This window comes from Protopterus annectens, chromosome 6.part0, assembly GCF_019279795.1.
Source record: "Protopterus annectens isolate FY-2018-M chromosome 6.part0, PAN1.0, whole genome shotgun sequence".
In the NCBI taxonomy this organism is placed as follows: Eukaryota; Metazoa; Chordata; order Ceratodontiformes; family Protopteridae; genus Protopterus; species Protopterus annectens.
Window position 1 is genome coordinate 1,584,523,728 of NC_056737.1, and position 13,400 is coordinate 1,584,537,127.

At 39.0% G+C, this 13,400-nt stretch overlaps 1 protein-coding gene across 10 annotated transcripts in view; it reads right to left on the minus strand.

Moving 5' to 3' along the window:
• EVL (Enah/Vasp-like) overlaps positions 1-13,400 on the minus strand; it is a 1,573,360-nt gene that overhangs the window by 96,422 nt on the left and 1,463,538 nt on the right. For 9 of the 10 annotated variants that reach the window (XM_044075040.1, XM_044075032.1, XM_044075034.1 and 6 more), the window contains 2 exons: positions 5,246-5,315; positions 5,076-5,138 (listed from right to left, as the gene is read on the minus strand). In XM_044075040.1, coding sequence (XP_043930975.1) covers positions 5,076-5,138; positions 5,246-5,315 — 133 coding nt within the window. The remainder of the gene's footprint in view (positions 1-5,075; positions 5,139-5,245; positions 5,316-13,400) is intronic. The other variant, XM_044075035.1, reaches the window with a different exon arrangement.

The window sequence follows — 13,400 nt, forward strand, 5'->3', positions numbered from 1 at the left end:
ATTCTCTGCAAATGAAACCTATAAGTCACATCACTGCATATCTCTTAAAGCAACTAGACTGGCTAGAACTTCCCCAGCTCCTCAAACTTCAACAACTACAATGTAGCCACTCCATCTTATATTTGCACTCCTTCTGTCCCAGCCTTACTTCAGTTATATCCAAATACTCTCCTGCTAGACCACTTCGCAGCTCCGACCAAGACCTGCTACAGATTTATAAACCTAAGACCAAAACAGGTTGTATACTCTATAATTACAACCTTGCCACATCCTGGAACAAACTACCCCTAGAAATTACGTCACTTAACCACCCTAAACAATTCAAAACTGCAACTCGTGACTACTTAAAGAAAAACTGGTCTTGCCACTGCACTCATCCCCCATGACCCTCTTTCTCCCTAGTATCCAACACCCCTCTCTCCTCTGCCCATCTTACCAATACCCTCTCTCCTCTGCCCATCTGACCTACACTCTCCCACTACTTCCTTGTCTAATCTTCCACCTGCATTGCCCACTAACAGCTTCCTTTTATCTGTTCTTTTCCAATCCCAACCTCACTTCTCTCATCTTTCCTCAAGTATTTTTTCTCCTATTTCTCTCCATATTACTTAATGGTAATTTACTATAAACACACATTATTCTACTGATTTTTAGACTATCCTTGTCACCTGCTACTGTCTCTCCTCTTTTATCTCTCACCAGTTCATACCATGTTTATTACCACAACCCCCTTCTATATTCTAAGGGTTTACGGAGTCCATCCTAGATGTGCATTTCCTTTTCAAAATGTTTTGCCTCACAAAAGTGCTTTTTGGTTTCTCTACATCACTTCTCTACCATTGCAAATATTGTACAGATGCATATGAAACTTTTTATGCACTCCTGAATGCATAATTCTTTTTTATGTGTATGTAAGTGAAATGTATTAAGTTTTTGTATCTGTTGTATAATTTTATCTCACTGTGGAGCTTTTCTCCCAGTCTCTGCTGAAAATTAGCCTCTAGCTCAGCCAGACAAACCAGGTCAACAAATGTAAAATAAATAAATATATAAAATAAATAAAATAATACCTAGCACTGTTCTGGCAGTCAGTGATAAGACTGCCCAAAGAACCATTGTCTTGGCATTTCTTTATTGGATGAAGTATGTACACTGCCTCTTGACAATCTGTGGGTTTTGAGTGCTCGGATAATACCTAATAACATTGAGTGAGTGGATAATACCTGATAACATGAAGTATAATTATGTAAGTGATGTGCAAACAACTGAACCAGTGTTCTTAAGCATGGATTAGGGCAAGTGAAACAGAATTACCGCTGCTACTTGAAATAGGCTCTATTCATGTCCAGTGCAGAACATTCTGTCAAGAAAGGGCTATTCTTAAGACAACTAATGTTTAGTGTTGTATTCAGAAACCATATACAAACATTTTAAGTGATACAAAATATTCATTACCATGTTTAGTCCAACCCAAACTGCTTACCTTTTGTAATTAACCTAGTAAAAGCTGCTTCAGTGCCAAAGACTACACATCTAGAGTGCACCTGATAGACACCAAATATCCACAGACACACCCATACATTAATAAATACATATGTACATTTACAGTAAATCCTAGATTAAGAGTATGGTAAAATATGTTTTTTTGTTTATTTACATTCTTGTTGCATTATTAGGAAACGTGTACTCTTCAAATGCCATTGACAGTTTGTCTAGACCCTTAGCACATAATCAGTATACTAAAACTTCCCTAAACCCCCAATATTTATAACTAATCACTAAAAAAATAAAGTTTATATAATGCAATGAAAAAGCATAAACACTGACTCCCTTCCCATTACACTATACCCAAAATAACCCTTTATATCTAAATCTGCAACTAATTTAGCAAAAGAAAAAAAAACAACGAAATATGGAAGACATTTCCTATTTCCTAGAATGTACAGTAATAATAATAGTGATAACTTTTTCAGTGTGTACCTGAAATGCATATATACACATGCACTCATACACACACACACACACACACACACACACACACACACACACACACACACACACACACACACACACACATTCAAGACCCTCTCAGAACACATCCTAAGTCAAATATCTAGAAAACAGAAGACATTATTTTTTCAATAAAACAAGTTAAAATAAAACAAAACACAAACTCTAACTTGCCAATCAGAAAATGGCATTACTGACTACTGAAAAAACAAACATATTCTAATTATCAAAATGAACTGAAAATGCAACAAATAAAAAGCTAAAACAAATCTAATATAGCCCTTGCTGCACTATTTAAATAAGTCTATGACAGGTACTTGTGTACTAGTAGCTCGTGATACACCTGCTCGCTGCAACTTTCTCGAAAAAGCACTAGCACACGCTTCCATTTCTCTATAGTCCTCACAATACCTGATCCTATAAACTACATAGTCCTACAAGAATCAAAATCCTAAATCTAAAACTCTCACCTAGTTTCCATTCTGACTCCTCTGTCCCTTATCCTAAATGTCCACTCCTCCTGCCAACTCTAAAGTCTTCAATCTCTCCCTAGACTTGCAGCTCACCCAGCCTAAATTACCTGACCAGTCCCTAGCCCTAAAACTCCTTTTCTGATACCTAAAACTAAAACTCCTTTTTCACTCCCTAACCCTAAAATTCCCTTCCTACTCCCTAATTCTTAAATTCCCCTCAGCTCTCTTCCCTCTTACTCCCTAATCCTAAAATGCCCCTCTCGCTCCCTCCAATCAGCCGCTTGCCTAAATGTATATTCATGTTTGAGGGTGAGCAACAGTGTCACATGAGCTACAAGGCACTCAGTTTTCTGGCTTCACAACAATAGTTTTCAAGCACTTGAGGAAACAAGCTCCTGTAGCGAACCTATTAAAATACAGCAATTAAATGAACAGCCATTCCAACAATAAATATTTAACTAAATAAGTACAATAAAATTAAAAATCTTGATCAGGATAACACAAATAGCATTCTGGGTATAATGTATTCAGCAAAAATGACCCGTGTCACTTTTAGACTCCCATGAAAGCTGCATGACAGCATTGTGGCAACACTGTCACTAGACAGACCTTCTATTCGTGATCAAGGAATGTAGCCTGGAATATGCAAGGAGGTTCACTCATGTAAAAGGAGAATTCTAATAATTTTCCATATCCTCAGATCCTGCCTATCAGACTTGAAATGTATCCATCTCTGCCTACAGTTGCAGATGGAATACTTTTTGAAAAATAAAATGAAGGATTATAATTAAAACTTGCAATTTTAACCAACCCTAGATCTTCAGTTATACGATACAGGTGATGTAACAGATGACATTTTCCTATTATTTGTTTGTAAATTGTTTTTTTCACTGACTCTTGTTATTGAAGAGTGAGCTGGCTGCAAACGATTATTTCGGACATAGTGCATGAATGCTCAATGAAATTTGAGCAGTCTGTAGAAGTAGCACTTAACTTCATAATAAACGCTTCTTATAACAAAAGTATTAACATGTGGGCCAGGCATACCTCTCATTCTCTTATTGGTAAAGCCACAAATAATGGGGGGACAAAGGCTCTAAAATAGAGACACTTTTTTAATGTTGCTCTTACAAATTTCGAAAGTTGATAGAATAACTGGTTTTGCATTAGTATGAATTTTCTGAAGGATATTAAGTCTGAAAATCAAATGTTTTCCATTATTTTCTGACTTCGGTCCTCAGTGATTCTCTAGTGATTTGCCAGAAAATTATAATTGTATCAGAAACGGACAAAAATATGAGTCATAAATCTGGACAGTCTATGAAAATTTGGACAGTTGAGAGCTATGGGACCAGGTATAAAAAAAAAAACACAATAAAGGACATAGCACCAAATTTTCTTCAATAAATATAGAGACAATTTTGCTTAGTCTGATAAACCACTAGGTTGGATCTTACTGGAATTTTGATTCTGATCATGACAGCAAAATTTCTAAAACTGAAACCCACTGTTTTCAGCGTCACAGAGACTTACTACATGCCTGGGCAAGCATAATGGGACTATAGAGTACAAGCAATCCACTACTGTGGCTTACATTTGACTAAGGCAAGTTCACAGACTGTCAATCCTTAGGTATAAAATATGTACAGTGACTGAAAATAACTGTGTTCTATTTGTGACAGGCAGTGTAAGAAACAATAGGTATTACAAGATACCGACTACTTTGGAAAAACATTCCAAAAATATAGCTTGTGCTTTTTGTACCACTTATGGAGTGACACTATTTGATTCCTACATGACAAGGTATTAACTTCAATGACTTAAATATATTTCAAGCTAAAGCAATAGCAGTTTTGAAACATTTTGCAGGGAACTACATGCTGGCTTTAATCAAACCTATCACAATAAATTTTCACTATTTTTATGGACTTGGGTCTGCAATTATGTTCCATATATCCATCCATCCACACCCCCTTTTCTCCATTTTTGCAGAAGGGGGTCAAGTGTCACTTCAATAGTGACAATCATGTAGATCCAAAGTTTACACCACCGGGTGCCTAGCCCTGCCTGCCATGGCTAGTCTCTTGGATAGTCTCTTAACGGCCTGCTAGACTGATATGATACAACCATTTAAACAATGTTACATTTTGCATCACATTTTGAGTATTCAGCTAATTAAGACTGCACCAAAGCATTTAAGGCAGGTTAAATAGCCTTAATTATATGTAGCAACATATTTATTTTATTCATTCTATAGCTTCAGGTTGACAACTTAAGGCAAAATTATCTAAGGAAGTCCTAGATATTTTGTTGCATGTTACCTGAAATAATACAAACAGACTGAACTGTAACATAAAACTAAACTCCTGATTTTTTTATACAACACTGTTGCACAGAACGACAGAAAACTAATCTAGAACATTGTAAATGGAGTTAATGAGATTTTCACAAGAAAGCATTAAGCTGGAGTTAGCTTTTAGCATGTGGATGATTACAATTACTGAGTGTTATGTAAATAACCCAAAGTTAGCAAGAGATTTGCATTCACCAATTTGCAAGCAAAATCAGCTGAGCTAAACACTTTTTTAATACCTAGATTGTGGCTGAGAGTATATGGAACTCTTAGCTGCTTGGTTCGTCACAAAGGATGGAGTTCTATGGTTATGGAATGAAAAATGTATTTGTTAACAACTGATTATTAGTGTGCTTGACTGTCAGGTTACTTCTGTCATAGCCAGCACCCAAAAGAATTAAAGACTTACCTAGAAAGCAATGAAGGAGCAGGCTTTTCAACAGAATTAGATCGTTCCCAGAGCTTCTTTCCAGAGTCCGCTAAAGAAAAACAACAGAGTATAACTATTTCAGGTTAAACTAAATATTTTAAGGACTTAAAGTAATATTAAACATATTAATGAATAATCATAGCAATGCATATAATTCAGGACTGGAATATACATTTTAAATGTAAAAGTTAATGCTTGCCATTGGCAGTTCTGTGCTATCAAAGACACAGCTACCAATAACAAACCATATGTACTGTATCAATAGAAAGGAAAGATAATCTATTTAACTAGGTATTTTCATTTGTTAAAACACTGCACTATATTTGCTGCTTGACATGTACCACATCAGTATAATTAGGACCAACTATGTTAGAGGTTCATAGCTTTATAGGTGTTTACTACATAATGACCACAGAGGCCTTTTTAACCTAGCCATGCATCCCAAATCTCTGACAAAATCTGGTACTCTTGATAAGTGTAAGCAGGGGCTTTGAAAATGAACCATTTACAGGTTGCCTGTGTCCATTAGAGACAGAGGTGCCAAACCAGGAATGAATTTTCTGTTCCCCATCCAATTGTCCAACTTACACTTGACTTGGGTTAAGGAGGAACTCTGCTTCACATGGATGGGGAGCCTGTTCCAGAGACATTGTAGTCTCTGGGATACATACCTTTCTCTCCAGCAGGTCCTATTTATATCACAGGCAAGGTTTGAGTCTTTAGAACAGGTAATTCTGGTGCTGTTCGTTTTGCGGATATGCAGGAAGTCCATCAGAGTGGGATTTGGCAATATCCTGTATGCCAGGTATAGATCTCCCCTCAACAGCATGTAGGAGACAGAATACAGGGACAGGGCCATGAGGTAGTCTGTATAGGACATTTTACTTACACCTGTATTCTTTTAGTGAGGAACCTCTGTAGACATTCCATTTGTTGACTATGTCTCGTTAGGTACATACCAATGAGGGCATTGTATTCAATGACAGGTCTGACGAATGCCAAATAGAGCGGAAAAATTACTTCATTGGACCTAGATGCCATACCTTTGTTTATAAGTTGTACAACACAGAATGATTTTCTCACTACTCTAGACACATGATGGTCAAAGGTTAGATTACTGTCTATGTGTGTGTCCATAAGTCCCTGACTACTGGGTCAACTCTAAAGGGTGTGTTGCCAATATGATAGTTGCCAGCGGTGGATGACTTCCCAAAGGAAACTGTTATGCATTTCTTAGCATTTAGTTTTAGTCCATTGCTCTGAAACCAGTTGTTTGAATGTGTCAACCCTTCCCGGAGAATATTTGTGTCGGTGTGGGATTCAGTGGCAGCTCCTAACTTGCAATCTTCTGCAAATTTAGTCACCCAGAGACTATACTGACATTGGCTTTGACTTTAGAGAAGTAAATGCAAAAAAGGAGTGGTCTAACGACCAATCTCTGAGTGACTCCATTTATGACTGGCCCCTTTGTAGAGGTGGATTCCCCAATTTTAACATCCTGGGTCCTGTCTGCAAGCCAGCTATCCACCGGGTGACATATGGGTTTGCACATAACCTCTTGAGTATGTCACCAACGCCCAAGTAGGGCATTGTGTCAAGTGTCTTGGCCAGGTTATGGTAGGCAGAATGTACAATTTTGCCTTCATCCATTGCATCGGTGACCTTTCAAAGAAGTCTACTAGGTTGAGTAGGTATGAGCTGCCCAAAAAGCCACTGAAATTCTCTGACTGGGAATTGAACCCAGGCTGTGGTGGTGAAAGTGCCAAATCCTTACCACTAGAGCACCAGGTGTCCCCATACTCTTGTTGATTGGTGCTTTTTTTATATTCATCTGAGCTATCACTGACTTAAGTAGCTGGGACCTCATTTTAATGTCTCATCCAAAGCAGCACCCCCATGCAGTGTCAGCATTAGGAACAGCACCCACACCCTTCTGCCCTAAAGGTGAGTTTTGCTGCCTGTTGCGCCATTGACACTGACAAATGGTCTGTTGAATGTCAACCTAGTGAACACACACACACACACACACACACACACACACACACACACACACACACACCCTAGTTGACTGCAGTGAGATTAGAACCAATACCTAAGTACACTTACTAGAAAACTCAGTATTTTAACGCAAGTGCCACGGTTTGATTCATTAGCAATCACATCTCAGAAGCATGATCAGATGAACTCATTAATAGGTTAAGGTCACATATTCTCCTAATGAATCAAGCCATGACACTTACGTTAAAATACTGAGTTCTCTAATGTGCTAATGTGATACAGGCTTGAAACATTTTACTGTTTTTTACAGGGGCAAATCATCCTATACACATCTATGGAAGCACCCCTCCACACCTCCTTACGTTATTTATTTATGCATAAATAAAATATAACTAACTAACTAAATAAATGTAATCGCTCCCCTGCTCTATCTCTTAAATGCACCTGCCTTGGACCACCTTCTACTCCTTAGCATGTAAATATTATGACCTCAGAGAAAGAGCAGGATCAGTTATAAATAAATAAATAATGACCTGCTCTCTCTTTCTCTCTCTCCCTCTCTCTCTCTGGTACACCAGTCTTGGGTCATCCACAACCCTCAAGCATGTGAATATTTTGACTTCATTCTATTACCAAGGGAGCAATAAAATACTAGTAAAAGCCACTTTGAGGAACTATGTCAGCTCAGGTGATCTAAGTAAGTGACTCCACCCTGTATAATTAGTTTTCAAGGCAGATGGAAGATACCCGCAGACAACAAAAGAGTTTGAGGGCAGGGCTTCAGTGTAATTAAAAACACAATTCTCCTACACATTCCTGAAAGGGGAATCATGGCTAATTAAGCACTTATAATCCATGTAAGGTAATGTATTTATTTTTGCTAATCCTATAGACGAGACATTAGACACATGGTGTTACACGAGACCATGTACCTGCTCATTGTTTAACTTTATGTAAGTTGTACAGACTGAAAATTTTGTTGGGATGCAAGCAGGCAACTTACTGCATACTGCATGGTTCTGTGTATGTTGTATTCTAAACAAATGCAGCAGTCTTCACTAGTGGAAGTTTTCATTTGGGGCAGCATTCATGAGTCTGAAACATCAGCCAATTTTGAAACCATTGAATGAAAAAAATAATCAACAAATAAGATTTTGGGTGCTTTGTTGGCATATTTATTAGCCACTGTTCCACATGGACCTTTTTCAAACTCGTCTGGGGGAATACTGTCTGCTTAAGTGAATTGGTCAGAGGCAGAACACTAATTAGAGTACAGGATGCAGTTTATTAACAGCTTATTGGTTTTATCTTCTGTGCTAACTGTTGGATATTTAGTAAAAAATCTATTAATGACTTTCTGGATACATAATGCATATTATTTTCAAATATTCTGCGAGCATTACATTTATGAAGCACTTTTCCTTGTAACTTATTATACCATTTTATACATAGACTTGAGCCAAAACCTGCAGTAAGTTCCATCTATTTTTTCATAGTATGATAATTTAATGTCAATACTGTATTCATTTATGACATCTTCCTCCCATCCATAATATTTTGATGAAACAAAGAATAATATTTTAGTTATCTTTTCTCTATCAGCTACAAGCCAGCTGCTTATAATTAATTTTATTACACTTTCTAAATAAAATACTTCACAGCCATACCTCTCAACTGTACAGATTTTCACAGAATATCCAGATTTGTGCCTCATATTTTTGGTGTGCTCCTTGTAAAATCTGTACCTTTCTGGGAAGTAACTGAGGATTGAAGTCATTAAATAATAACAAACATTTGAGTTTAAGACTCCACATCCTTCAGAAAATTCATGCTAATGCAAAACCTATTAGTCTATCAACTTTCTAAGTTCGTAAGAGCAATATTTAAAATCTGTTCCTATTTGTCCCACCATCATTTTAGGCTTTGCCCAGATGACAACCACCAACAATGTATCATACCTTTCAACTGACTCTATTTCGGAGGCATGAACTTATGTTCAGGCATGATTTACCCCTGTACATAATGCACCTGCTTTTTTTTTGGTATGTCTCTATTTTCCCACTTGATTTACCTCCTCACACAATTTTTTTGAATTCCACTCATTACACATGATTTTCTAAGCTGTCTAGCATGCAGCAAATCATGCTACATGACCAACATATTAGTGGCACCAGTAATTTAAAGAAAGAGGACACACATCTTCAGCTCTACTTTTCAGAAGAAAAAAATAAATGAAGTTTGGCAACAAACTAAGTTGTCCCGGGACATTTTCATGGGGGGGGGGGGGTAGGTTAATATTAAAGGGATTTAAGTGGGTTGAGGAGGTGAAAGGGATAAGTGGGAGGAAATGAGATAATGAAGGGGAGGGGCTTAAGAGGTTTAGTCTATTATAGTTGGGTTAAGCAATCACATTTTGGCGTGAACTTGCTGCAGCAACTTTTTCGTCCATGACGACCTGCAGGTATTGGTGGTCAGGTAGGCCTTGGAATGGGTGAGTATGGAAGGGTGTGAGTGATGTTTAATAACAGGGATTGGTGGTAGTGATATATATATATATATATATATATATATATATATATATATATATATATATATAGGTTTTTTGGGGGGGGGACTGAGGTGAGGGTGGTCTACATCGGTGGAGATTGGGGCTACAGTTGGGGGGCTAGTGAGCAGGTACAGATGGGCAGAGAAGGGCACTTCTGTTTCATGGGTTCGGCCTTTATCCTTCTGGAGAGTGATGCTAATGCAAACCTGTTAATTTTACTGACTTTCAATAGAAACTTAGGTGTTTAATTTGGTTTACTAACCTTGTAAGAGAAGCAGATGAATGGTTTTGGGTCAGCAGAATTTTGTTATCGCCGTGCTGATGCTTAAATAGCCACCTCCATTGGTAGCATGTGGGTATGTGTTTTCAAGCTGCTGTCCTGTTAGTTCTTTTGCTTTAGATTAGCAATCCTATTCTTTTTTGCTTTCACAGGCTTGAGGTGCGCCATTGTGACAGTAGGGGCTGCGCGCATGTTTTGTGTACTCGGGGCTTCTCGATTTAAAAAAAAAAAAGCAAGCCTTAAATTAGCAATGTGATTCCATCGCCTGTTATTTGTATTTGTTTATTTTCTGATGGGAGTTCTCCTCTCATTAGTTGTGGTGGTTTTGAGGCTCACTCGGGTTCAGGAGTTTCTGGCGAGGTTAGTCTACCATGCTCAGTTTGATGTATTCTCCTCAGTGTAGCCATGAATGTTTTGTTCGCGGGCTTTGAGCAAGGTGGTGTGACTGTTGTTGTCAATCAGTGGTAGTGATGGTCAAAGGATTGTGGCCATCATGTCTCGCAATGGTACAGAGCTTCTTTTGTTGCTCGGCTTTCTTGGTGATCGGGTTGACTGTTGGAGTTGCAGCGGTGGTGGGCTCTGTGTTTGTGGAGTTGGCCTCCCCTTCGGATCTGCGATTGGACATAAAAAAAAAAAAAAACAAAAAAAAAAACCTGACAGGTAGGTGAAGGGAAAAAGTAAGATTTATTTGTGTGGATGTGGATCACAATATGGGCTTGCCTCGCTTGTGATGGTGGGGGCATTTTGGATCTTGCCTGGGGTGGAGGATGCAAAGTCTCTGGTTCAGATTGTTGATGTTTTCATACCATGGGGCACTCCCGTGTGGTTGTGGCTGGCCAGGGCATGTGCGGTGTAGGGTTGGCTAGGATCAACTTTGGTGCACCAGACCTTTCGGTGGTCAACTTGCCAGATTTTGTGGAGAGAGGGAAAGAAAAAATAAAGAAAAAATAAATAAATAAATGAATATATAAACAATGATGGAGGAGCATGGCATGCTTGATGGCTCTTTTCTAGTTTCGTGGGAGCAGTGTCGTTGGGCATCCAGGTCCCCGATGGTGTCGTCCATTTTGTGGTGTTCTGTTTCATCAGTCAAGATGGTGTGGCAGGTTTCTGGGGCTGTGAGGTGCCCACGAGTGATTGCTGTTGGTCACACATGCGTGTGGCATGACTGCGGATGTGGATAGGTCCGGTTCCATTGCTTTGCTTGCGGGGTTGGGGGTATACATGTACTGTAGTTTTCCGTACTGATGAATTCCGTGGCAAGGCTAAAATGGGGCAACAATGGGCCACTTCACTTACATGATTAAAAAATACATACTATTGAAAATGTATCATTGATTAGTAATCATATGTTTTGGTGGCAGTAAAAAGACACGGATCTTAGCTGAGTCATTGGCTTTGGATAGACTGTTACTTAGGACTTACTAAGATGATCAAAACTGCCTACATTTGGTAAAAATTTAACAACAGATAAAGTTCAAGCTAAGTTGACAACTCATTTCTTGCTGCATGGCTGAGGTGATGGCTGTGTTCTTAAGCGTTGATGAGTGCATTGCCGAGTGTATCCACTGTTGCTTGTCAGTTGCTTCTTGTTTTGTGGTCATTAGTGGTGGCATGGAGGTATGTGGGGATGGAATGTTTCCCCAAGGTGGGTGTAAGTGCTTTGGGGGCTGCGGTAGTGCAAGGGGGGGGGGTCTGCAAGCTGCTGGAGTGATGGGCAAGAGCAACGGTACAAATGAGAAACCTTTGGGATTGTTGCGGTTTGTATTAATTCATTTTAACCATCCTATGACCTTCCTAGCTGAAGTTGTTAGTAAGCCGTTAGTAAGTGTTACTCATTTTCCTATTTGTTCCACAATTCAAATGCTAGTGTTCCTCATTTTGGAAATTGAAGGTTGAGAGCTGGGCATTGGGCAGTGAAGTACATCTGAGTTTCGGACTTCAAATTTTTCAATGAGGGTATGTTAAAGCAAATCCTGTTGTTGGCAATTTATAAGCCATAAGGGTAGTGCTTAGTACATTTGGTGGGAAAGGGAGGTTCCATTGTGGCTGTGGCTTTAGGCAGGGTCGTTGTCATTTGGGCGAAGCACTTTTCCTTTCATACTATTTGCTTCCCTGGACCCCTGTCTAGCAGGGTGACTGACGTGACCCCAAGGTGAATTTCCTATCTCCCATCCAATCATCAAGGTTGTGATGGATACCATACTATCCTGAATTTGAAGTACAACTGCAGTTTTGTTAGCTCTTTGTTGTAGAAAATACACAACATAAAGGCAGGAACCAATGTTTCTTGTATGTAAAATACTGCTTCCATATTATGTTGGTTAGTGTGCCTCATTTGAGGATGGAAGGTTAAGAGCTTGGCAGATGGCTTTACAATATAAGTTAGCTAGGCTTATACAGAGCTCTAACTGATGTGGTCTGGAATCGCAAGGTTACCCAGGTTGTGGATATTGATAGGTCCTTTCATGTGTGGAGTTTAGTTTTAACATACTTGACTGGTAGTTAAATTTACCTGGAGTATTTGATAGGGTCATTGGACGCATAGCTTCAGTTATGGCTCCTTTGTCACAGATGGGAGTGGAGGTGGTATATTTCTTCCAGGATTGGCAGGATAGGGTGTCCTTGAAGATGCCTTGGCATGTGTGTCATGTATTTTTGATGTTTGACATGTCTTTTTCTTTCTTGCAGATGGGGTCTTGGAATGCTGCGGCTGTAATTTGGAATAGGTGGGTATAAGGTGGAGCCTGCTCGTTACTATTAGAGGGTTTAATTTTGTCCTTTGCTAAGTAGATGGTGGTGTGCTGAGTACCAGGTGCGGCAATACAGTGAATTCACAGATGATGGAAGCGGTGGCGAGTGAGGAGGTTACACAAGGAGAAACACAAGTGGGCAACAGTTGCTGATGGAAGTAAATGGAATTCAAAGTTGTTGAGTTTGGGTAGAGGATTTCACTCTGCTAGTCAGAGAAGGACAGACATGTTGAGTTTTTATATCAAGGTTAATGGGTTGTACAATTTGTTCTATTAATCGTTAGTATGTTAGATTAATGTTGAAAGTTGTTCCTGTTTTGGGCATTTGCATTCAATAGTAAAAGGGAGCACGGTCATTGGCCATAGGTAAGAGGTTTGATGGGGTGGCAGGGGTCCTGGTCAGTGCCTCCTTGTTAAGTAATCATGGTATGTGTGCACATAGAATTTATCATTGTTTCTTTCTTTGCAAATTGCTGGAGTACAGAAAGCATCATGCGGTGGCTTGAAAAGGGGATTTGAAAGGTGATGTTTTTGATAGGATGGACATTCTTGCCA